Consider the following 23,888-nt stretch of genomic DNA (forward strand, 5'->3'; position numbering starts at 1 on the left):
AGATGCAAACAAGGGGATTGTAGGTGCATTTGGGTAATTGAGTGATCAATCTCATTAAATCTGAAGGTTAATAATTAAAATTGAATCAGTCTCATTTGAATTGTTTTCAGTGAATCATTTTCATTGAATCAGTCTCATATTATCATTAAATCACTCATGGAATCAGTCTCATTAATCAGTCTCATTAATTAATAGCATTAATTTTGGTGCTTAATAATAAATTACCAAACAGCTAAATTATGGTATATTCCAAATTATTATGATCACTTACCATATTACATAAATCATATGCACCTTTTAGAATTCTTTGGAGACTGGGGACTTCAGAGATATTGGAACACAAATAAACACACAGTTTCAATAATAAATGAATTTATTATAACAAAGATAAAAATGGATAATGGCAGTTGAAATATATACAAACAGTGAGATGTGTGTGTGTGTGTGTGTGTCAGTGAAAGGCCCTATGGCCTGAGCAGAAGGCTAGCGTGGGATGCTAGCTAGGTATGTTCGTGTGTGTCCACATGGTGTAGGGATCACCACGTGGGATTTGAGGAGAACAAAGGAATTAGCCTTGTGTGGCTAAGCTAAGACAAAGGGAGGCTAGCTAAGGTGGGTTTGTGAGACATGTGGCCACGTGTGGAGGCCTAGATTAGCCTTGTGTTTAGCTAAGACAAAGGAATGCTAGCTAAGGTGTGTTTGTGTGTGGGGAGAGAGAGAGAGACCTTGTGTGTAGCCTACAAAAAGGATTAGCTCTGGTAGCTAACTCCACGTGTGTTTGTGGGGGAGGAGTTGACCACGTGGTAAGGCCTATGGCCTAGCAAAAGAAAGAAGCTAGTGTGGGATGCTAACTGAGGTGTGTTTGACCACGTGGTGAGGCCTAGATTAGCTTTGTGTTGCTAAGTAGACAAAAGAATTAGCCATGTGGCTAGCTAAGGAGGGTGTGTCACCACGTGGGGTTTGAGAACAAAGGATTTAGCTCTGGTTGCTAGCTAAAGGTGTGTTTGTGTGTGGCCAGGCCTGGTGACCACGTGTTTCTAATGCCGCTTTTCCACTACAAACGCGGCTGAGTCGTGCCGTGCCGAGTCGAGCTGAGTCGAGCTGAGCGGGGCTGTTGGAGTTGCATTTCGACTACAACCGCGCTGAACCGTGCTGGCTGGAAGTGGGTGGACACATTGGGTGGAGTTAGTGAAAGTGGGTGGACGTCACGTGATGTCGTTAAGCAGCGCAAACAGTGACATCAGTGACAGTGGCGGAACAAGTCAGAGCCGGGCCGGGGGCGGGGCAAATGACCGGGCCCTTTATTAAAGCTTATCATAACATCATTTTAGGCTACAAAATGTCCGCAACTGCGGTGATTACCAATTTCAACACTACCGGGTGCAACTATATGTTATTTAGTACATCAAGTCCTTCAAACGAACATGTAACTCAGAAACAAAAAACATTAGGATACTGTACATGGCTCATAATAAAACATCAATAGCCTATACTGCGCACATTATTTGAAGGGCATACGAATGAGCGCTCAGAGGTTGCAACGGTGACAGGAAGAGTCAGAAATAAAAGGAGGGCGGTGCAAACCTCACTGAATGCACTGTGTTTACCAATTTCAACACTACGGGGTGCAACTATGTTATTTTGTACATTAAGTCCTTCAAACGAACATGTAACTCAGAAACAAAAAAACATTAGGTGACATACTGTACATGGCTCATAATAAAACATCAATAGCCTACTGCGCGCATTATTTGAAGGGCATACGGCGAGCCTTGCGCTCCGCGAACTCGTGCACGATGCTCTGTATGTCACTGATTCAGTGATCTTTTAAGCGGTAGTCTCACGACCCGAATAGTAAACAATAAACATGGAGGACATGGAGTCGTTAGTGTTGCTGGTCTTGGTGCTGTGGCTTGTTGTCACCGACAACGCCAACAGATACTGGCAAGAGCGTATAGATGAGGCGAGGCGCATAAGGCTTCAGAAATTCTCGTAATTCGTAATTATTCTCCTTCCGGGTTTGCGGTGTTTACAGATCCCAGCGCGCTCGCGGGGCGTGTGTGGGCATGTAAGGACACTCCTCCTCACCAATCAGCGCACAGGGGAGTGTCTGCTCACGCCCCCAACCTCAGTCGGCACGGCTTGGCTCGCTTCAGCCCCACTCCAAAACGGTGCGAGTTTTAGGGGCTAAGCAGGGCTGAAACGAGCTGAGTCGTGCTGGTTTTTGGTAGTCGAAACGCGAGCCGTGTCGGGCTGAAGTGAGCTGAAGCGAGCTGAAGTGAGCTGAAAAAGGGTAGTGGAAAAGGGCCATAAGTAACAAAGGACTAGCCGGTAGCTAACCCACTAGCTCATAACAATACTGAATCCACTGAAATCTTGATGCGGTCAAGATGTGATAAGGAAATTATGTTAGTAAGGAATAAAGAGAAGCATGCACAACCTATCTATTAAAACAAATGAGAGATTAAAACAAAACAATAAATCAATTCAACACGCTGCGTGTTTACAGTGTAACAAACCGTTCCTGAGGTAAATTCACACTACTTCAATAAAAGCTAAATTCCTAAGACTAGGTTTTGCCCAAATGCCAAGTCTTACTCAGTATCTTGCCTCTAGCAAGATTATGAAGAGATGTTCCGAGACTTTTGGAGTTTCGCCGTTGTGGAGCACGTGAGTCACTTCCGTGAGGTGCAGAGAACTTCTCGGTCCGACGCGTGGTCGCTTGCGATGAAAAGAAAAGTCTCTGATAAAATACTGTGCACAGTTTTTGAGTTAAAAAGGATCCAGTCGCTTCTTAACTTTAAAATAACTGCCTGGGCTGCAGTAGTACGTACTTATAAGGAACAAATGAAAAACCGGTTGTAAACTCAAGCTGAGTTTGAAATCGCGCGATCTTAGAGTCTACCGTGGCCAAAGGTAAACAAAGAAAAGCGCGAAACTCTGATTCTTGCAAGAAAGAAAAGACGTCTTTTTGGGTTTGCTCGTGGAGCGAGCGATTCCTCCCTGTGTCCGTGTTGAAATCACGGCGCCAAAAGAGGAGGAGCTAGGAGTTTCCGGGTGGTTTATGCCTTCCTGGAGGATGTGACGTAGATGATCCCGCCCACGCGTGACGTAGGTCAACGCGAAAGTTGGCTGATGGGAAATGTAGTTTCTTAAAGAGACGGACTGAATGTACCTACAGGATGATCCCAAGAAAAACATCCTGGCTGCTTTACTACATTTGTTCTGACATCCGATCTGGAAGTTAAACCTAGACTCATCAGGGTTTTTTTTTTCAAGAAAAGGGGAAGGGGCCCCTAGCCACTCATGTGGGGAAAATTAGCATATCAATTAGCAAAAAGGGGAAATAAAGATTATTTTATTATAATCATTATAAACATGAAGGGGTCAAGGGTATTCATGAGGAACTCTATATATTTTTGATACATACCTTTCTTCTATACAATTGTTTTTAAAGTATTGATCATAAAGACATCTAAATGTTAACAGTTTTATGCTATGTGTTCATTACTTACAATAATTGGTTGTTTCAATATCAAAGTCTTGAGCATATGGCTCAAACCCACTGGTATTTTCATGAACAGTTAGCATTAAAAAAAGTAACAATTATTTTGTATACAAAGTAAAATTAATTTGTAACAAACTGTGACATCACACAAAGGCTCCCAAGCTGAGTATTTGCTTGCTTATAAATATCTAAACTGAATTCACAGAGAAAAGAGGATTGTTTCAATAAGGTCATTGTAGGGAGGGGAAGGCACCAATATTCGGTGTCAGTTTGTTAACCAAAAAATCCCCTGCTCATGGAAGATGGAACAAAATACTTGCAAGATTGGTTTGTCACTAAATGATGACTGCCATAAAGTTGATCTGATCACATGACTAATTTATTAAGCTAGTGTAGTTTAAGTTAAATGTGTGTGTGTAGAGTGTGCAAAGGGTTAATAAATGTAAACTGTCAGTTATTCAAATATATGTGTTCAGTGATATTATCCTTGTTTTAATCTTACTATTTTATAATTTGAATGTGTTTTAGTACCTTTTGATTTGAATTGGCAGTTAAAACAATAGCTGACCTACTTTCCGGACTTTTTGGATTTTTCAGAAAATATGCAAAAACAGTACCATATACAAATGCTTAGTTTATATTGAAGGAGTTGGATAATCAAAGTTTTTATTGGCTTAAAAGTTTGATAAAAGGTGTCTGGTGATAGGGTTAAAGGCTCATTCCAGTCATCATGTGCCCACATGGCCAACTAATGGCCTGAAGTAGGGCGTACCAAACGGTAATTTTGTCTCGAAGCCATATTTGGTGCCCTCCTGTACCCCCACCAAACCTCTGAGTGCCCTGAAACTCTCTAAAAAAAAATTGTCATTAAAAAATCCACTTTTAAGGGGTTAATATCTCTAAAGTTAGTAAACCTGTGCTATTTTTAGGTGCAGAATCAGATAGACAGGGCCAGAATACATAGATATCTCAATTTACAGGTCTATATTCCCCTTAGAACAAAAGATATGGGCCTCCAAAAATGCTTGCAAATTAAGTGTTCAATTCCCGGACCCCAAAAGTGGGCGTGGCACCCAAACTTTGAAGGGCCAAAATTCAAAAACCATTCCAGCTAGGAAGCTAAAATTTTGGATTCTTTCTTTTGACATCATAAGGCACTAAGAAAATAAAAATAAGCCAAATTGAAGAGGTGTCACTGGGGAGGGTGTGTGAATTGACATGGAATGACCCCATAACAACAAAAAACAAATCCCCTAATTGTCCTTCTGTTCTTGTTTTTTAGAACAACTTTTCAGTGAAAGCTCTGCTGTTATAAGCTGAAAGAGAGAGTGGTTGTGAGGAAAGGCAGTGTACTGAGCCAAAAAAAAAAAATTATATATATATATATATATATATATATATATATATATATATATATATATATATATATGTGTAAAATTGTGTAATGGTGGTTTCATGGTTAATCACAGTGTATAATCTGACAGTTACACCACCGGTGACTTTTTCAAAATGCCAAAACAATCTATATTTGGTTAAGCAATGCTGCACACTGATCTGTTGGTTATATATATATAACCAACAGATCAGTGTGCAGCATTGCTTAACCAAATATAGATTGTTTTGGCATTTTGAAAAAGTCACCGGTGGTGTAACTGTCAGATTATACACTGTGATTAACCGTGAAACCACCATTACACAATTTTACAGAACAACTTAAGTATGTATGTTACACATGCCCTAGATCATCATTAGTATCCACATATGAAAGGTATAGCAATGCAGCACAGTCTAACCCAACTAACCCCAACACACACAAACACGCACTAAACAACAACCATTAGTTATTTAATTGCCAGTCTCATCTCTGACTCTGACTTGGGCCTCCCATGGTGTTGTTCCAGTCTACAACTTAGGATGGACCGCTGATGTAATTAACACTGCTGTAAGCACTTCCTTCTTCAAATCACAGACTGTAAAACACCCATAATGTCAGGAGGTATTGCAGTTGCTTGTAATAAAGACGTCTAGGAGTCTCAGAGTCTGCTATTACAGTCCTCAACTTCATCAACACATGTATGATTAAATCCTTAGCTACACACTCAGGCTGCATTATGGATTCTATTGACATGATGCTATAAGGTTTGACTAGAGCTGCACAAAATATATATATATATTTTTTTTTTTTTCACGGTCCGGTTTCCATCAAATCCTGTGCTCTGATTGGCTGGCGAGCGGGTCCGTATCCTACAATACGGACCCCGGTTACGGACCTCTGGCGACTCGCTCGTTCACAACAACAACAAACATAGTAGCATTTTTTGTCAACATTTATCTTTTTTTTAATAAGATTTATTTACAAGATTATCAAAAATCTTATAAATTTTTGCCAGCATTTCTCAGGAGAATATCATTAATTTTACAGCATGGATAGCGATAACGACAGTGTTCACAGCGAAAGCGAGTTTTACTACCCTGAGGAAGAAGAAATAAAAGAAAACATTTCAGGAGAAAGCTAAAAACCTCAAACTGTTGCTAACACCAAGCAAAAACATGACTGAATCCTGAATGACTCCTATTTGTATAAACAGGGGACTACATAGGCGACAAAATGTAGTTTTTTTCCTGCCATGGAAGTGCACTTGTATACCGAGGAGGAAGCCATTTGCATTACAGCCGTGAATGAGGATTCAAAATGGCGGCTCGGCTCGGTTTTCCCTTTGGGCGCTCTCGTTTTCTGTTAGAATTTGGTAAAGAAAAAAATAAATATATTATTTACCAGCTTAAGGTCGGTCCGTATGGTGAAATACCGTGACCTCGGCCTTAAATGCTGATCTTGGCCTAGAGGGCCTTGCTCAGTACTTTCAAGACCTCAGTCACGGTATTTCACGATATGGACCTCCCAGCTGGTAAATAACATATATATATTAAAATCACACACTCCATCCTGTGGCTGTGAGGTCAGGGACCAAAATGCTCTCTGGGTGGGAGGGATGGTATGCTCTCTCTCCCCTGTCAATCACAGAGACACTAACCAATAGCAGGTGGCTGTGAGCTCATGTATGTAGAAGAAGGTAGATAGTGCTTTCCTCAGTGTGTGCTTAGCTGCCCTGTGATGGAGCATGAGCAGCTGTTTGGAAACATGTCAGCTGGCTTCATGTGTCTCGAAGATAGCCATCACCCACCCTCCTGAGTTGGTGATGGTCACACAGCTGCTGGGGTGACCAAAGTTGGTTGAAATATTTAATTTGCTTCAGAATGTGATCAGTGTTTCCGCTATGTACAATTGGCTGCGGCGGGCCACCGCACCTTGAGTTTTGCCGCCGCACCTTCAGGAATTCCTGAAGGGGGGCCGTGGCCCGGGTAACTTTTTGAAAATTATTTTTGAAAATTATTTTAAAAAATAGGCTAAACCAATATTTTTTGATGTTGAGCGGACTCGAGCCTGGCATGAACTGCTCCGACGCGCTATAATGACACCAATCTATCACCAGCCAATCAGGAGACTTAATCAAACGCATCCCCCGCCCACCAATCTATCACCAGCCAATCAGAAGACTTAATCCAACGCATCTCCCGCCCACTTGTGTCCGCGTCTGAGACGTTGAATTTTCACAGAAGGAGGGAAGAAGTTGACTGAGGTAAGACTGTGTGATAAATTAACGAACGAATAAGAGAGGAATTTCAACATATAGGGCTTAAGTTTGTTACCGTTAAATAAGCATTGCTTGTACAGTAGCGTTATGTCGTTACAACGTTGACCCACTTTTAACGTGCCGAGTACCGACTGTAGCCGCTAACATGCTAATTAGCTTGCTGTCAAAAGTGCAAAGACCTTAAATTGCTCTGTGTAAATTAGAAAATGGCGCAACTTCCTCTGTAGCCGTCACCTCAACTTGTCTTGAGTTTTGAGCCAATCACAACAGGGCAACACTGTGGCCTGAGGTAAAACATGATAGTTTTAGTTTGTTTAAATTACAAAAATGAGTACACCCAATGACTGTCTCACACTGTAAACCCGAATAAGTTGAGTTTACTTAAAAAAATTGAGGAAAGTGGTTACCTTAAAAAAAATAAGTAATTATTAATGATTGAATTGAGTAACTTAAACTTACAATCTTCTGGTAAGTTTAAGGTACTCAATTCAATCATTAATAATTACTTATTTTTTTTAAGGCAACCACTTTCCTCAATTTTTTTAAGTAAACTCAACTTATTCGGGTTTACAGTGCATATACTCTTCATATACTCACACTGTTTAAGTAATGCAATAAAACTAATCTTTAAAAGTGGTATTTACTCAAACTGTTTGCGTAGAATGAACTTTGGGGTTAACAGTGTAATAGTGTTGCAGTGTTCCGCACATTTGCAATTTAATATTTCAGATCTTGAGACATGAAAGTGCTGTTTTAAAAAATAAAAGGTCAGAAATGTTTTCTTTGTTGTCTATTTAGTTCATTTTATTTCCTCAATAATTTTCCTTGATTGAGAAATCGGTCTGGGCTCTTATGGGTTAATCAGTAGCCTGCATGCTAGTATATGTTCCATTTACAGTCAAACATTTTGATGTACTCCAGGCTCAATTTTGATTAATCAAAAATCTGCATAGTAGTACAGTCTGAAGATGCTCTTGCACATTCGGTGTCAATTGAACAAAAATTATGGGAGGATATAGGTTTAAGTTTTACAATTTTTGAAGTGAGTGATGGATTGATAAGTTTAGATGTGTTCAATATTTTCTTATCTTCAGACATAATATTGTAGATGTTTCTTTACCTGCTTGATAGTTTTGACCGGGACTCCAATCTTCCTCAGAAGAGTCTCATCTCATCTCATTATCTCCAGCCGCTTTATCCTTCTACAGGGTCGCAGGCAAGCTGGAGCCTATCCCAGCTGACTACGGGCGAAAGGCGGGGTACACCCTGGACAAGTCGCCAGGTCATCACAGGGCTGACACATAGACACAGACAACCATTCACACTCACATTCACACCTACGGTCAATTTAGAGTCACCAGTTAACCTAACCTGCATGTCTTTGGACTGTGGGGGAAACCGGAGCACCCGGAGGAAACCCACGCGGACACGGGGAGAACATGCAAACTCCACACAGAAAGGCCCTCGCCGGACCCGGGGTTCGAACCCAGGACCTTCTTGCTGTGAGGCGACAGCGCTAACCACTACACCACCGTGCCGCCCTCAGAAGAGTCATTAGTCCTTAAATTAAATTCATTATAGACATGAACTTAAAATCATTGTTTTATTTTATGGCCTCGGTGCCCTGGCTTTTGGCCTTCGTGCCCTCGGCATCAGCAGAGCGTTTGTTTTCCACACTTCGTCGACTGAAATCATACCTCCGATCCACAATGACACAAGAGACTGAATGACTTGATGAACTGCCATATTCACCGTGACATTCTGGAACAAACTGACATGACAGCCATCGCAAAGGAGTTCATGCAGGCCAATGACAGACGCAGGCAGGCCTTTGGGAAGTTTTAAGCGTAAGTCATTGGTTACTTCTATTAGCACCGCCGAGTGCAGTGCTTCCTCTGTTTTCAATGTTTCTATACTGCATTGGTACTGATACAAGCAAGTTGTTTAAGTTGAGTTAGCCTACTACCGAGGTGCTTTTGTTGTGTACTGTTGGCTGTTTTAGCATTTTATTCTGCGCAGTTATGTGCTGGCATGTTGTGGGCTAAAGTCATGACCGATGGATTAATCTATGTATAGCCTTCTGTGCTGTTGGCTGTTTTTATCCTCGTACTGGGGTGGGATGTCTGAGTACAGGTCTTGCCACCGCACCTTCAAACATTTTCTAGGGGAAACACTGGTGATTGTCTCAGTTCATCTGATTATTTAATTAGCCTTTTACGTTTTATCAGTGAAAATGCATGCATGTACATGTATGTTGCATAAGTTATAACACCTATCCTGTTTTAATGAGAGTCAACTCACAGTCAGTGAAGTCAAATCAGTCTTAGTTGAGCGAGTCGGTAACGGTATTTCTTACTTTCACCATAAATTTTTATTTATACGACTTTGGTCTATAGCTGTAAAAGGCCTCGGCCTTAAAACCGGTTACCGCTGTGATGTCACGCACTCAGGGCTGGCTGGCTCAGCGGGGCAGCTCGAATGCCAACTTTGCAGTTGATTTTAACTCTCAAAAATATATATATTTTTAAATTCCAATTTATGCAGCATACAAGAGTCAAGGATGGAGATACTATCCACTCAAATTTATTTAAAAATAAAGGTTCTGCGGGCGGCACGGTGGTGTAGTGGTTAGCGCTGTCGCCTCACAGCAAGAAGGTCCGGGTTCGAGCCCCGGGGCCGGCGAGGGCCTTTCTGTGTGGAGTTTGCATGTTCTCCCCGTGTCCGCGTGGGTTTCCTCCGGGTGCTCCGGTTTCCCCCACAGTCCAAAGAAATGCAGGTTAGGTTAACTGGTGACTCTAAATTGACCGTAGGTGTGAATGTGAGTGTGAATGGTTGTCTGTGTCTATGTGTCAGCCCTGTGATGACCTGGCGACTTGTCCAGGGTGTATCCCGCCTTTCGCCCATAGTCAGCTGGGATAGGCTCCAGCTTGCCTGCGACCCTGTAGAAGGATAAAGCGGCTAGAGATAATGAGATAAGATGAGATAAAGGTTCTGCGTATCTGCTTTAAGTGTTTACTAAAATGTAATAAAATATTAAAGTCATAATCACTAAGGGTAGTATCTCACTGGGCTGCGACAGCTTGCGACAAATTGCAAACGTCGTTCGCGAAAGAGTTTCAAAAGTGTCTTGAAACATTCACGGGGCTTCTCAATTTCCTCGCATGAGTCCCAAAGTGTCGCTCCTTTGTCGGTTAAATTTTGAACATGTTCAAAAAATTAGTGCGACAAAATTTCTCTCAAAATAGCCACAAATGCATCGCAAAGCCGTCACGAACCCTTCTCAAGTCAGTTTCCGCGAGACAGGAAGTGTGAGTTGAGACCAGGGCTGAACGATATGGACAAAATTTCATATCTCGATATTCATGCCAGATATCTCGATATCAATACGATACGACTACGGGTTCAGTGAAAACCAAGCATTTTTCAGAAAAATAAAAACATCATAATACAAAAAAATGTGGAAAGTGCAGTTTCATTTTTAAGAACTCACTGCCAGTCATCAACATTAACATAAATTATGAATAAATAAATTACAAATCAAACATTTTACTGCAGCTCTGCTTTAACAGTAAATAACAAATGCATCCGTATTTAATTATTTATTGTATGCTCCCCGGGGAAGAAGGATGTCTGCAGACAGCGGGTCTTGAGTTCGAAGTTTGTTGTAATAAAATGGACCGTTAAACTGATGTAAGGTTCGGTTGTCCGGCTCAACCACAGGTCCGTGGTTGTGGTGAAATGATTGATTTCACGGAGCTCGGATTCAACATTCATTTTACACTCATGATAGAGTTTCGGAATGGCCACTTGATTAAAATGTGTTCGGGATGGTATTTTATAACGCTTGTCCAGCGTCCAAACCATTTTTTTAAAGCCCTCTTTCGAGACTGTGTACACAGGTACCATGTCTTTTGCAATGTGGTATGTTATAGCGTCTGTAATTTCTTTATGTCTGGTGGACGTCGACTCGTACGGTGTAACGCTACTGAACGCATCAACAATCAAACTTTGCTTTGGCTTATTTTGGGATGACTGAGAAGTCCCCGGTGTTTCTCTCATTGTCATACACTCTTCGTGCAGCACGCGATGGTGTTGTTTCAGGTGGTGAAACATGTTTGTTGTGCTACCTTGCTTCGTCGCAATTTTTGCTAAGCACGACCTGCACAACACCTCACTCTGGTTAACATCGTCCTTTTTGAATCCAAAATACCTCCAAATAATGGAGGATGATTTATGTTTTGGCACCAAGTCAGATTCTGCACCGCCACCGGCCGCATTATCTTCCGCACTCATTTTCTTTCTTTCTTTTTAATTTCCCCGCTGTGTCTGTAGTGTGTGTACACGTCGGTCTCTGTCTCCCTTACTCCCGCCCTCATATGTTTGTCATTGGTTGGCTTCAGCTGTCGATCCACAGCAAGCATGAAATAAGGTTTGTTGTTGGCTGGCCTTAGCTGTGCATTCAAGGGGCAAGCGTAAAAATGATGTTTGTTGTGACTGCCAGAGCTGTACATGCAGGGCGAGCATGGAGAGGGGAAATCTATATCGTCTATATCGTTGCTTTTTCGATATTAATATCTTGAATGTTCATATCTAGATATAGATATGATAACGATATATCATTCAGCCCTAGTTGAGACAGGAAGTGCGAGCCAGTATCTCACTGGGCTGCGACAGCCTGCGACTAGTTGGAGATACAACAATTGCGGTAAAATATGCGAATATCAATTCAGTGTGATTCCAAGGGAAAATTGCCGCTAATTCGCATATTTTATCGCAATTGTGTCTCCAACTAGTCGCAGGCTGTCGCAGCCCAGTGAGATACTGGCTTAAACAAACAACAACTAAAAATGTACGTAATGGAGCCAGCGAATTATGGCTGCATGTGCCATCTTGTTCAAGTCCTATCTGAAGGTCTGTGCTGATCAGCTGGCCCCCATCTTCACCCAGATCTTCAATAGATCGCTGGAGCTGTGTGAAGTCCCCTCATGCTTCAAACACTCCACAATAATCCCGGTTCCCAAGAAAACCACCATCACAGGACTGAATGACTACAGGCCTGTAGCCCTCACATCTGTGGTCATGAAGTCCTTTGAGAGACTGGTGTTGTCACACCTGAAGGACATCACAGACCCTCTGCTGGACCCCCTGCAGTTTGCCTACCAGGCAAACAGGTCAACGGATGATGCAATCAATATGGGACTGCACTACATCCTGCAACACCTTGACTCTGCAGGGACATATGCCAGGATCCTGTTCGCGGACTTCAGTTTGGCGTTCAACACCATCATTCCAGATATCCTTCACACCAATCTCACTGTGCCCTCCTCCACCTGTCAGTGGATTATAAACTTCCTGACTGACAGGAAGCAGCAGGTGAGGCTGGGGAGCATCACATCCAGCACCCAGACTATCAGCACTGGCGCCCCCCAGGGGTGTGTGATCTCTCCACTGCTCTTCTCCCTTTACATCAATGACTGCACCTCAAGAGACCCGTCTGTTAAACTCCTTAAATTTGCAGACGACACAACGGTCATCGGTCTCATCCGAGACGGTGACGAGTCTGCATACAGACGGGAGGTTGAATGGCTGGTCTGTTGGTGCGGTCAGAACAATCTGGAGCTGAACACGCTCAAAACTGTGGAGATGACAGTGGACTTTAGGAGGAGCCCCCCCACCCTGCTACCCATCATCAACATCGTGACTGCTGTTGAAACCTTCAGGTTTCTGGGTTCCACAATCTCCTGGGACCTGAAGTGGGAGACCAACACAGTCACCATCATCAAAAAGGCCCAGCAGAGGTTGTACTTTCTGCGCCAGCTGAGGAAGCTCAACCTGTCTAAGGAGCTGCTGACAATTCTACACTGCCATCATTCAGTCTGTTCTCTGCTCTTCCATCACTGTTTGGTTTGCATCGGTCACCAAACAGGACAAGAACAGACTGCAACAGACAATAAGGTCTGCAGAGAAAATTACTGGTGTCAGCTTGCCCTCCATCCAAGACCCATACCTGTCCAGAGTCAGGAAACGGGCAGGTAACATCTCTGCAGACCCATCACACCCTGGTCACAAACTGTTTAAACTTCTCCCCTCTGGGAGACGCTACGAACACCGTACGCAAAAACAACCAGACACAAGAACAGTTTTTTCCCCTCAGGCTGTCTCTGTGATGAACAGCTAAAACCGGACTCAAATATCAGTAACATCAACTGTGAAATATCTGCACACTCATACCGTCATTCTGTGCACACTGTATATTTATATTTACTAATTCATCCTTGCACTATGCTGTCTATAGATAGTTTTCACTGACCTCACAGCATTCCGGGGAACGCCCTCCAGCCGCCATCTTGTGGGGCAAACAAAACGGACCATTGCCATTACCGGCTACGTTATCTCGGACAAATTTATGAAGTTATATAGTCAGTTTTCTAAAATAAAGATCAATGTCAGCAAAATCAAGCAAACGGAAGTATATAGATACATTGGACGACATCTCACGACAACGGTATGCAGCCAAACTGGCCTTGATTGGGGGAATTGACCCCTACGAAGTGGACAAAGATGCATTTTCAAGTGACTATGCAGGGCTGCCATCCATATCGTACCCTGATATTGTGAACTATTTCATGAACAGTAAAAGTGCCTACACACTTGACGACCTCAAAGCATACAAGTCGCTGGAGTCATACAATTATTTTGTCTGTGGTTGGGTCCGTGAAGTCCACCATATAAAAACAAGTGACAGTCGTGTCCTAATTACAGCCAAGGTATGTAAACATTGGAATTTTAGAGCTCTCAACACTGCATATAAATATATGTGTGTGTATAATATCGAGTTGATTTAAGACAAATTTTACATCCATTAGTGGTATTACAGTACCATGTCAGTATAAACTTTGTAATATAATTAACTGGTATGTAGGCTTGTTACATTTTGTGTTTGTTATGATAAATATGACAATTTATAGGCCAGTAATAATCATATGTTTGCAGCCTTGTACCGAGCGATATTAAGTGTACATTACAATGTAAACGTACACTCAGCGGTTCCAGTTAGGCATTCTCCAGAGATTGTTTACACGATGTTTTGGTTTCCAAAAACAAACTTAAACACAATTGATTGTTTATTTAAACAACTTACCACTTATAAAATGATCGGAGCAGACTTTGCTGTGTTTGGAAGGCTGATAATCCTTGCGGTTGATTCTCGCAAGCCATAGTAACTCCTTTGTATGCTGAGTTTCTTTGTTTGCTCGCCTTTGTGCTCCCGTACAGTGGGAATTCCATAAAAGCTCCGCTTGACGTCATCATCTGACCTATTACGACAGCCGTGAATACAACAGGTGTGCACCATTGCTAGCTTTAAATAGCCTGCTTGGGCTCTTTTGAAGACTCTGTACTCGCGCGTTACAATGTGTGCTCAGTGACCTGTACGGTAAGCTTGACCCACAAGATGGCCGCCACTAGGGAATCCCCGACTCTGTGACGTCATGTGAAAACTATGTATACATATATTTACCCTTCTACATGTACATAGCTTTTTGTTTTTTTCTACGCTTTTTATCTGTTTGTACTAAGAGAGCTAAGTGAAACCGGCGTCAAATTCCTCGTGTGTATTCACATACCTGGCAAATAAAGTTTATTATTATTATTATTATTACATATAGAGCTTTTATCAAAACCTGATCTTAGGCTTCGATAAATGATGACTGATCAAAAAAAAAAGGAAAAACTAAAACAAACTTGCGTGATCTTTTCACTGAAAGCACTTGTGATGGGGTACATTTTAAAAAGTAGTGGGAAGATTTCCTTTACACTTTGGGAAGACATACAACATTCTTGGCAACCTAATATGGGAAAGTTTTATACTAAATAGCAGGTGTTTCTTTGCTCAAGTTTTAGGCTCGGCTCGGCTATGGCAGTACCAATGTGCCAGCAAATGAGTACTTCACAGTACAGAAGAGCCATCATTCACAAACACCTACACAGAAGCAAGATCTCAATTCCGAGCCAAATTAAACAGACAAAAAAGTGATTCCTATTTAATCAGGAATTTGTGCACTGCCTAGTTCACAAACTGCTCTGATCTTCTCTGGAACCGTGATACAGAAAAGGTCACATAACAGTTTCAAGCATGAGAAACTGCTCTGCTCATGAATATTTCTGCTCTAACTAAGGAAATGACACTTACTGGTGTAAACTTTCAAATCCGACACAGTAGATGAACGAGGAAGAAGAGTAGAGTATTTTCTGCAATGTAAATAAATCCCCTTGACACCTCAGCAAACCCAGACCTACAGTACGTACATTCCTCCCACTTGTAACTATACACCTTTCCCTCTGTCCAGACATGATTTTTTTTTTTTGCTTATTAAAATCTCTCCCATATCTGTGTGCCTAGAAACACTTCCATGTCCTCCAGACTGGATTCTTTTCACATCGGAAGAGTTTTAGCGCACTGTAACCATCGTCTAATACCGGAGAGGGAATATGTTCGGGCCTGCAGAAACTGTACGACTTGCAGATACGACCGTGTGTTTGGCACACTTTGATCTCTCCAGGTGTTTGCGCAAAATGTCAACAGTCTAACCGGTATCTACTGATCTTCCCCTTCCTAGCTCTATGATAAAGCAATGCAGATGTGCTTGCGAGTGGTTCTGCTTCTCTTTCCGCCAATAATAACTGAAACCACACCCCTTCTGAAAAGGAAAAAAGGAAGCCAGAGGCAGGGCCGATACACAGAGCAAAGCACCACCCACTGCTCAGCAGCGTGCGTGTGTGCGTGCATGCATCAAACCTTTATCAGGCAGGGGTCTCTCACTGTTTTCTGTCAGATAAGTCAACTAAAATGGCGTTTATAATGCTTTGCTCAATGAATTGCCAGGTCTGAATAAACACGACTCATATCATTGGAATTCCAGCGAAGGGTTTGTTCATTTTAGGGGCTGCTGATCAGTGAGAAGGGGGCACATTCTTTTACCATGTCCAGTGTTTAGTCTCTTGCTGTTTAATAAATAAACTGCTAGAATGTGATTCACAGGTTCCTAATCTTTGCCCAAAGAATGACAGAGTTTTATCAAACACTCTACGTGTGCTGTGACTGTAGGATCTGCTGATCAGGACTTTCTTCATCTTATCTGTTTATTCACACCAGTTCAGCCCCTTGCAGGATACGTAAACACAGGAGTGTGTGGGAGTCTATGGTTTCTTTCTGCTGATTATGCTTTCTGTTCATAATCTGATGCATTTTGAAGCCTTTTTTTCTGGCTCACTAACATTTCACCTGTTAACGCTGTTCTTTCAATGCTGTTATCGGTGTAAACAGGGTGCGCTTCAACCGACAGGAGACTGTATGCAGTCTGATCGAAGCAACACAAACTGAGCAAAGGTTTTGGAGATTGTGCTGGCTCTCTGGTTTCGACTCACCTCAGAAAAAGAAAAAAAAAAAACCCTGCCGGTAGATGGATTGATTAAAATAAATTGTTTCAAGGTGTGAGTGTGCGCACGTGTGCATTTGTACGGTGCCCCTGTGATGGATTGGTGTCTGATCGAGGATGCATTCCAAGCCCTGCACCCAGTGTTCCTGGGATGGGCTCCAGTACTACTGCAATCCTGACCAGGATAAAGTGGTTAGTGAATGCGAGTAGAGTTAGTTTGTGAAATGAGGATTCTGTGCTTGCAGTAAAAATGCAGTAGGAATTTTTAGGAACACTTGGCATGTCATGATGGCAAACCAAGTCAAACATTATGGGCATTAAAACTACAAAAAATTATAAAATCAATAATACAGCTCCTGATCTCCTTTATTTGGAAGCACATTTTAAAGATAAAGTGAACCCAGTTAAACAAATGAGACAAAATATTCTACTTGGTCATTTATTTATTGAGGAAAATGATCCAATATTACATATCTGTGAGTGGCAAAAGTATATGAACCTTTGCTTTCAGTATCTGGTGTGACCCCCTTGTGCAGCAATAACTGCAACTAAACGTTTCCGGTAACTGTTGATCAGTCCTGCACACCGGCTTGGAGGAATTTTAGCCCATTCCTCCGTACAGAACAGCTTCAACTCTGGGATGTTGGTGGGTTTCCTCACATGAACTGCTCGCTTCAGGTCCTTCCACAACATTTCGATTGGATTAAAGGTCAGGACTTTGACTTGGCCATTCCAAAACAATAACTTTATTCTTCTTTAACCATTCTTTGGTAGAATGACTTGTGTGCTTAGGGTCGTTGTCTTGCTGCATGACCCACCTTCTCTTGAGATTCAGTTCATGGACAGATGTCCTGACATTTTCCTTTAGAATTCGCTGGTATAATTCAGAATTCATTGTTCCATCAATGATGACAAGCCGTCCTGGCCCAGATGCAGCAAAACAGGCCCAAACCACGATACTACCACCACCATGTTTCACAGATGGGATAAGGTTCTTATGCTGGAATGCAGTGTTTTCCTTTCTCCAAACATAACGCTTCTCATTTAAACCAAAAAGCTCTATTTTGGTCTCATCCGTCCACAAAACATTTTTCCAATAGCCTTCTGGCTTGTCCACGTGATCTTTAGCAAACTGCAGACGAGCAGCAATATTCTTTTTGGAGAGCAGTGGCTTTCTCCTTGCAACCCTGCCATGCACACCATTCTTGTTCAGTGTTCTCCTGATTTATCAAAAAATTTTAACCTTCTGATGCCGTTTCTCCCCTTTCGGATGATCATGCTTCAAGCGCATGCATAAGGTCATGTGGTGCAATGCTTGTGGTCATTGCTGATGGTGAATAAAGAGGAATATACAGTAAGCGTGCTCAGTCCTTACTGGCTGCTGGGCTCGAACCCAGGACCTTCTTGCTGTGAGGCGACACCGCTAACTACTACACCACCATGCTGCCTTCATGGGTTAGATAATATATCTTGTAAAGTAAGATATAACCTCCCCAACCTCATCTCTCATCTCATTATCTCTAGCCGCTTTATCCTGTTCTACAGGGTCGCAGGCAAGCTGGAGCCTATCCCAGCTGACTACGGGCGAAAGGCGGGGTACACCCTGGACAAGTCGCCAGGTCATCACAGGGCTGACACATAGACACAGACAACCATTCACACTCACATTCACACCTACGGTCAATTTAGAGTCACCAGTTAACCTAACCTGCATGTCTTTGGACTGTGGGGGAAACCGGAGCACCCGGAGGAAACCCACGCGGACACGGGGAGAACATGCAAACTCCGCACAGAAAGGCCCTCGCCGGCCACGGGGCTCAAACCCAGACCTTCTTGCTGTGAGGTGACAGCGCTAACCACTACACCACCATGCCGCCCCTCCCCAACCTGTATATAAGTGATTCCACGCTTATGGGTACTGAAATGGGGACATGAACTTATTCACCTAAAACCATTTCTTTTTTTACCATCAGGTCACAAAACATGTAACTTTAATGAATGATATGTTAAAAGATAACTTTAATTTTCTGAGATGTAATAAAAACATATTTATATGCCAAAGTCAAGCCTATCAGTTCCAAAATGATGTCTGTTACATTACTTCTGTTACGATTGTCCATCTCGCGTCTGTTACAAATTAATTACAATCTAGCTATATACCATGTTAATCTTATTGAAAGAATGTGTATGTTTATTCTACTACACATGTTTATTAATTATATTTGCTAAAACATCACCTTCCTATGTTTCAAAAAGTAATTCTACATTGTTAAAATTGAGAATATATATGTCCACAACACTTCTGTTACGTTCTGACTTTGGCATATAAATATGTTTTTATTACATCTCAGAAAATTAAAGTTATCTTTTAACATATCATTCATTAAAGATTACATGTTTTGTGACCTGATGGTAAAAAAAGAAATGGTTTTAGGTGAATTTCTAAAAATAAGTTCATGTCCCCATTTCAGTACCCATAAGCGTGGAATCACTCATATGCCAAAAAAAACAAGCTCCAGGAAAACTTGAATTAGCCCCTGGTCTTTTCAATAGCCAGAAACGCCCTTGTGACTTGTCTCATAATTCTGACATATCTCATGCTTGTGAGATAGATTAGATTAGATAGAACTTTACTGATCTCTTTGGGAGGGTTCCCTCAGGGAAATTAAGATTCCAGCAGCATCATTACAGGATAAACAGAGAATAGAAAATAGAGAAAAAACTTCTAGATAAATTAAATTAAATTATTTACATATACACTACCGTTCAAAAGTTTGGGGTCACTTTGAAATGTCCTTATTTTTGAAAGAAAAGCACTGTTCTTTTCAATGCAGATCACTTTAAACTAATCAGAAATCCACTCTATACATTGCTAATGTGGTAAATGACTATTCTAGCTGCAAATGTCTGGTTTTTGGTGCAATATCTCCATAGGTGTATAGAGGCCCATTTCCAGCAACTCTCACTCCAATGGTACAATGTGTTTGCTCATTGCCTCAGAAGGCTAATGGATGATTAGAAAACCCTTGTACAATCATGTTAGCACAGCTGAAAACAGTTGAGCTCTTTAGAGAAGCTATAAAACTGACCTTCCTTTGAGCAGATTGAGTTTCTGGAGCATCACATTTGTGGGGTCGATTAAACGCTCAAAATGGCCAGAAAAATGTCTTGACTACGTATATTTTCTATTCATTTTACAACTTATGGTGGTAAATAAAAGTGTGACTTTTCATGGAAAACACAAAATTGTCTGGGTGACCCCAAACTTTTGAACGGTAGTGTACAAATATAAAAAGAATAAGATATGGGGAAGAGGGGGAAAAAAAGGGGGGGGCAGCAGGATAGATATTGCACATTTATTGTTAGGCTAGGCTACTATTAGTAAGTTGAGAAAATGTTCTCATTATTATGATTATAACAATATGTCAGAATCCTGAGACAGCCGGGATTGTTATTATAACATGACATTCACTGTGACTTCATTTTTTGAAGTGTGTTCAAGCTCACGTGCGTTTCAGCGTGTATATAAACAAGTGAAACATCCGGCTGGCACGCGCAACACGGAAGTGAGTGACCAATGGAGCGCAGCGGACAGAAAGGTGCGCAGCTCGCTGGAAGACTTTCCGGTGTGTTTATAAATAACACGGTCATCTCCTCACCTGTGTCGGGACTCCAGAGATGATGCGCAGCTCTGGACGGACAGGAGGGTCGGAGCTTTCCGGGCTCCCACCGGGCTGGGCTGCAGGCTGCAGGGGGACAGCAGGTTCCCCTGCGAGGACGAAAAAGACCCCGGAAATGTCTCCGTGTTGTCGCAGTCCGAGTCTGAGGGCAGCACGAGGATCGGAGGCACACTCAGGAGCGCGCTCTCCGCGGACAGGTTCGAGAAGGTGCCGTTCAGTTCACTCGCCGCCGAACCGACCTCACTGCCTTCAGACTCAGCCGCGCTGTTTACGCGAACCACCGGCCGGCCGTCCAGGGAAATGTTGGTGAGAAACAGCAGAGCCGCGCGTCTCTTCTGCGTGTCTTTGCTTCTCCGCGGACACGCTCTTTCTCCGTGCCCGCTGAACGGACTGCAGGGAGCGGGAGGAGCCGCCGCTGCCGCCGCCGCCGCCATTCTCTCCACTGAGCAACCCAAACCCTGCGCCGAGCCGGGCTACCAGAGGCGCGAGAAAACCCGTCCCCGCCCACCCTCACCTCATTGGTGGAGCGACGTAAATTATGGTAATGAAGTGACCATCTCTGAGATGTGATTGAAGCAGGTGGTTTGTGACGATATGAATAATATAACGGGGCACAGAACGCAGCAAAACAGCACTGACGGATTGGAGCGGCAGGTACAGCGATGGGACAACAGCCTAGTCATCATTTCTCCTCCTCTTCTTCTTCCTTTTACTATTTAGGATCCATATCTAAAAAGAGTCAGCAAAATATGTATGAGAAACAATATAGTGTAACTAAAGCATCATGGCTTCCCAAACTTTTTGGCTAAACGACCCCAGGCAGAATCATAGGGTTGACACGGTGGTGTAGTGGTTAGCACTGTTGCCTCACAGCAAGAAGGTCTGGGTTCGAGCCCCGGGGCCGGCGAGGGCCTTTCTGTGCGGAGTTTGCATGTTCTCCCCGTGTCCGCGTGGGTTTCCTCCGGGCGCTCCGGTTTCCCCCACAGTCCAAAGACATGCAGGTTAGGTTAACTGGTGACTCTAAATTGACCGTAGGTGTGAATGTGAGTGTGAATGGTTGTCTGTGTCTATGTGTCAGCCCTGTGATGACCTGGCGACTTGTCCAGGGTGTACCCCGCCTCTCGCCCGTAGTCAGCTGGGATAGGCTGCAGCTTGCCTGCGACCCTGTAGAACAGGATAAGCGGCTACAGATAATGGATGGATCTAATAAGGGTCAGCAAAATATGTATGAGAAACAATATAGTGTAACTAAAGCATCATGGCTTCCCAAACTTTTTGGCTAAACAACCCCAGGCAGAATCATAGGGTTGACACTGTGGTGTAGTGGTTAGCACTGTTGCCTCACAGCAAGAAGGTTCTGGGTTTGAGCCCAGTGGCCGGCGAGGGCCTTTCTGTGTGGAGTTTGCATGTTCTCTCTGTGTCTGCATGGGTTTCCTCTGGGTGCTTTGGCTTCCTCCACAGTCCAAAGACATGCAGGTTAGGTTAACTGGTTGCTCTAAATTGACTGTAGGTGTGAATGGTTGTTTGTATCTATGTGTCAGCCCTGTGATGACTTGTCCAAGGTGTACCCTGCCTGCCTCTCGCCCATTGTCAGCTGGGATAGGCTCCAGCTTGCCTGCAACCCTGTAAGACAAGGTAAGCAGCTACAAATGATGGATGGATGGATGGATATTCTTCTTATTTAAAAAAAAAATTCTATTTATATCTTCCTGAGAACCAACCCAATGACTTGTGTCCTCTGTAGTTGACATTTGTTTTATGTGCACACCCTCTTACTCTTTCAAGCTATTCACTTGAATCCTGGTGTCTTGTAAAGAGCACATCCTGGGCTTTCCAATGATATATCATGTGACTAGGAGGGTTGCTGGGAAATTCCTAGTAAGGAAATCGCAACAAAAGAGAAATTGAGACACGTTTTTTTTTCTTGGTTCCCAGGAGGATATAACTACTTTTGTCTTCCATCCATTATCTGTAGCCTTATCCTGTCAGGGTCACAGCATAAGGCTACAGCTGGAGCCTATCCCAACTGACTATGGGTGAGAGGCGGGGTACACCCTGGACAAGTCGCCAGGTCATTGCATGGCTGACACATACAGTAGAGACAAACAACCATTCACACCTACGGTCAATTTAGAGTCACCAGTTAACCTAACCTGCATGTCTTTGGACTGTGGGGGAAACCGGAGCACCCGGAGGAAACCCACGCGGACACTGGGAGAACATGCAAACTCCACACAGAAAGACCTTCATTGGCCGCTGGGCTCAAACCCAGAACCTTCTTGCTGTGAGGCTACAGTGTTAACCACTACACCACCGTGCCACCCAAAGATTAATTGGTGTAATTGGCTAATTGGTGGCTCTAAATTGACCATAGGTGTGAATGGTTGTTTGTCTCTATCACTACGTTTACATGCACATAGAGAGAATCGAATTTCTGCCGTTGCTCGACTGAAATCGAAGTTCAAAATGCCATGTATACACCTTAATTCGGCTGAAATTGAACCGAACTTGATTTCTCGGAATCGAGCTACACGACCTAGTTTATGCGATTTCTGCCGAGCTACTTTGTGCATGTATACCCTATCGAGCTAGTTGTCGAGCTACTTCCGGAAGTGACGAGTGACGAGACCACAAGCGGGAAACACAACAGCCTCGGTCGGCATGACAACAGTAGTAGCGAGCAGCAGAAGAGGTCAGGAGGAACAAACGAAGAAGAGAAAATGTGGATGTAGAGCTCTCTGAAGTGTGGGTGGAGCACAGAGGACGGCAGGACAAAGCTTCTGGTACTAATAGGCTTTTTATTGTCAGACTTTTCAGTTTAACAGCCTACTTTTATTCTTGAGAGAAAAACACACACACACACGCGCGCGCGCTGTGTTCTAGTCCCGGGATGAGCTGTCCCCTCTGCTCTCCCTCTGCCTCCTTAAATAGGGCGCGGTTACTGGGAAGACACACAAACACAGGTTAATTACCGTTAGGTGAAGTGATTCTGCCACTCACCTTCCCTGGCTCCGCCCTCCTGTCACAGACCGGCGCTTGACCACGCCCCCACTGCCACAGGCAAGCAGAAACGTGCACTTCTGGAGCAGTGAGGAGGCAGAGTTCATGCTCATTCAGCTTAAGGAGTTGAATATATTAAAATTCATGGACGGGAGAAAAACGCGCAATGGAGAACACGGAACTGATAACTTTGTTTACACTCTTGAATAGCTCTTCTTCATGACGACAACCGGAAGTGTACCAACACGATGGGGTGTGTTGCGCCACCTGTGGCTCGGGTGCACAATGCACCTCACACAATAGCCCGAATTCAGTTGTGTGCATGTACGATTGGATTTCTCTGGCACCCTGCTGGGACCTTCAGCTCGATTACCGACAGCAGCTCGATTTGGATGTGCATGTAAACGTAGTCATAGTGTCAACCCTGTGTTGATCTGGTGACTTGTCCAGGGTGTACCCCACCTCTCGCACACAGTCAGCTGGGATGGGCTCCAGCTTGCCCGCAACCCTGTAGGACAGGATAAGCGGCTACAGATAATGGATGGATAGGCATATTTAAGGAGTACGTGCATGAGTTGTTTTGAAGTCCAAGCTGTACAGTATGTCCCGG

At 43.2% G+C, this 23,888-nt stretch overlaps 1 protein-coding gene across 2 annotated transcripts in view; it reads right to left on the minus strand.

Moving 5' to 3' along the window:
- Window positions 1-20,752, minus strand: part of cables2b (Cdk5 and Abl enzyme substrate 2b) — an 87,084-nt gene extending 66,332 nt beyond the window's left edge. Inside the window, exon 1 of one of the 2 annotated variants that reach the window (XM_060938010.1) lies at window positions 20,258-20,752. In XM_060938010.1, coding sequence (XP_060793993.1) covers window positions 20,258-20,712 — 455 coding nt within the window. In that variant the 5' untranslated portion in view covers window positions 20,713-20,752. Of the gene's footprint in view, window positions 1-14,302; window positions 14,690-20,257 lie in introns of those variants that run through there. The other variant, XM_060938011.1, reaches the window with a different exon arrangement.
- Between the last annotated feature and the right edge of the window lie 3,136 nt (window positions 20,753-23,888).

This window comes from Neoarius graeffei, chromosome 13, assembly GCF_027579695.1.
Source record: "Neoarius graeffei isolate fNeoGra1 chromosome 13, fNeoGra1.pri, whole genome shotgun sequence".
NCBI classification, from domain to species: Eukaryota; Metazoa; Chordata; class Actinopteri; order Siluriformes; family Ariidae; genus Neoarius; species Neoarius graeffei.